General features: G+C 35.6%; 1 protein-coding gene across 1 annotated transcript; it reads right to left on the bottom strand.

Moving 5' to 3' along the window:
- Positions 1-1,066: 1,066 nt before the first annotated feature.
- LOC106013066 (myophilin) lies at positions 1,067-2,017 on the bottom strand (the record flags this gene model as incomplete). Its single annotated transcript, XM_013087808.2, is given in 1 exon segment — positions 1,067-2,017. A coding segment is annotated over 1 exon segment (191 nt), but the record flags the coding sequence as incomplete, so codon positions are not given.
- Positions 2,018-2,699: the final 682 nt, after the last annotated feature.

Raw genomic sequence — 2,699 nt, 5'->3', positions numbered from 1 at the left:
GTGTGCGTGTGTGTGTGTGTGTATTTGCGGGCGGACACAAAGCCAACAGAGCAACAGATAGAAATCTCCAGAAAGAAGAACGTGTCTTATCAACCTCGCTCTGGCATCCGGCAACTGTGACGTCATTACTGACCTTTGCAAGAGTGTAAAGTCCACAGCTGTGGTTAGTTCATTTCTCAGCTTTGCTTCTCGGTGGAAGCAAGGTCAAAGCGATATTTTTTTTCTCAAAATTAGAATCCGCAGGATGTTTTTATTGAACTATGGCTGTTCATAATGTGTCCTCTAAATTTTAATCTCGCCAAATCTGCTTTTTAGCTATTCTTTAAACAAATGGAAAATAAGTATAACATGTACAATAAAAGAAAAACTCACATCCACTCCTGCATTATTTTGAAGTAGGTAGGAGTATGTCGTATTGCACTAGTACCACAGCTTGCAGAACAAAAGTGTAAAAAAAAAATCATATAATTTCCTTGTCAAGGCTGTCATTGTGGTTTATGAACACAGGTACATATTGCTCCAGCTTCACGCTAATAAAAACGATACACGTCACAGTGCACCTTAACATAGGGGCACATGGAGTTTTAAAAATGTAGGCGTTTGCACATACTCAAACAGAAAAGTGAAGCTTTAAAGGTACGCGTTGCGTTAATGTATGTATGTTCGGGTTGAAAAAAGTCGTCACCCTACTATTCGTTGAAACGTATTAATCGAATATATCTGGATGTGTCTGTTTGACTCTTCATAACTCAAAACTTACTTTGTGGGCATGATATTCAGCAGACAGAGATCTTTGTTGGATTCTCTCTTGTCTTTATCCACTCTTTTCTCTTGGTTACCTCATGCACTTTGGACGTTCTGATATACGTATACAATTCTGTCGTGTGCTTTTCCATCGGAAGGGATATACAATTGCGAATTGAAAACAGAAAACCAATGAGAAACTGCAGGCCTAATGTGCATCCTATACTGCATGGTTTGTATTTATCTTCTTAATTGTAGCTCTGCTGCGATTTGTTTGCTCCTTAGCATTCTTTGCTCCTTATATTCTTTGCTTTTAATATTCTTTGCTTCTAATAATATTCCGTGTTTTACTTGGTTAATGCATGAGGTATTTTTTCAGTTCCTCAAACGTAGAAAAAGACTGCTGCACATATAAACGATCAATGAGAAAGTTTGTAAATTGCCTTTATGAGGTAAAGGACCGCAGATAAACGACCCTTTACTCTCTAAGAGGTAACATTTTGGGTTAGATATAGAAAGTTGTGTCCTATGATCAGCTTAAATCCCCTAATGTACAACCAATTGTTTGATATTTAAATCTCATTCACAAAATATCAAAGACGTCTCTGATAAGTGCAGAATTTAACTCGTTGGAACATACATGCTTGATACGATAAAGTAGTAATACCTAAAGCGATATATAAGGGTTCTCAAGAAAAAGCTACGGCCCTTTTTTTATACTTTCATCATAATAATTTTTATTTTAAAAAAGTAATCAACTTTGACTTTATCGTATATTTGCTACACAGATTTATCAAAGCCATGTTACGCTGTCCTTAGCTTTGGTTGACAGAAGTAACTTTTTCACAACGAGGTTTTGTCCTCTTCTTGCATGCCAGACATTACCATTATTCTTTAGGTAGGCATATTTTCTTTTTCGTTTGTTCTCCAATCCCTAGGAAAAGAAGAAGCTACTTTTTGAGTCTTTTAAAAAGTTACTGTATTTAAAAAAAAGAATTAAAAATTCTGGTCAGGGCTGCTGTAATCCATAGCGTTTTCTTGAGTACCCTCCGTTGAAATTGCTTAAATTTTCCTAAATGCTATCAGTCCTTTGTGATCATCCTTTTCTTGCCAAAGTTCATTCCTGCCTGGTTAGCAAACTTGTTGGTCCCCATCTGCAAGTTGATCACGCTCTCGCCCATGCGCAGTTGCTCCTCCGTGAAAGTTCTTCGGTTCGCTTCGGACTTCTTCGGCCACATTCGGCTACCGGTGTAACTGGGGCGGGACTCGGCCTGAGGAGGGAGCAAAGGGAGAATATTACACATTAATACATGTATATTATATTTTATGGCTGAACATTGAAATTCGACATCTTGAAAGGAAATAGATAAGAAAGAACCGTTCTACGAAGATAAGATAAGATAGGATAAGATAATAGATTATTGTCCATGTGGCCATTGTCAGACATTGACGGACCTACTACTATTATTTCTATTATTATTATTATTATTATTATTATTATTATTATTATTATTATTATCATTATTATTATTATTATTATTATTACTTATTATTATTATTATTATCATCATTTCGACAATTTATGTCCATCCGATGGCGTTCCCTTTTTGTCTGAAACAGGGTGAGAAAAAGAGGCAGGAATGTGTTTATTGATTGTTTTTTTTTCTTTGCAGACGTCTCATTAGTTTAATCTCGTCTGAATTTCTAAAAGATCGTATTCCCATAATATAAACATAGCTTTAGAGTACATGTGTATTTGTTTTGTACAGTGCCATTTGTCAATCTTTATAAAGAGTTATTTTTATTTTTGACAATCATTGAGAGGCAAGATCCCTGCGGAGGGTGTAAGGGAGTTTAATGTTGAATTTATCTGTTTGAAAGACAGAGTACAGTTGAATGGAGTTGATTTTTTGTTGATACTCAGACGTAAAAACGTAGGCCTATATATATATATA

Source organism: Aplysia californica, unplaced genomic scaffold (assembly GCF_000002075.1).
Source record: "Aplysia californica isolate F4 #8 unplaced genomic scaffold, AplCal3.0 scaffold00641, whole genome shotgun sequence".
NCBI lineage: Eukaryota > Metazoa > Mollusca > Gastropoda > Aplysiida > Aplysiidae > Aplysia > Aplysia californica.
This window is presented reverse-complemented; position numbering and strand designations above follow the sequence as displayed.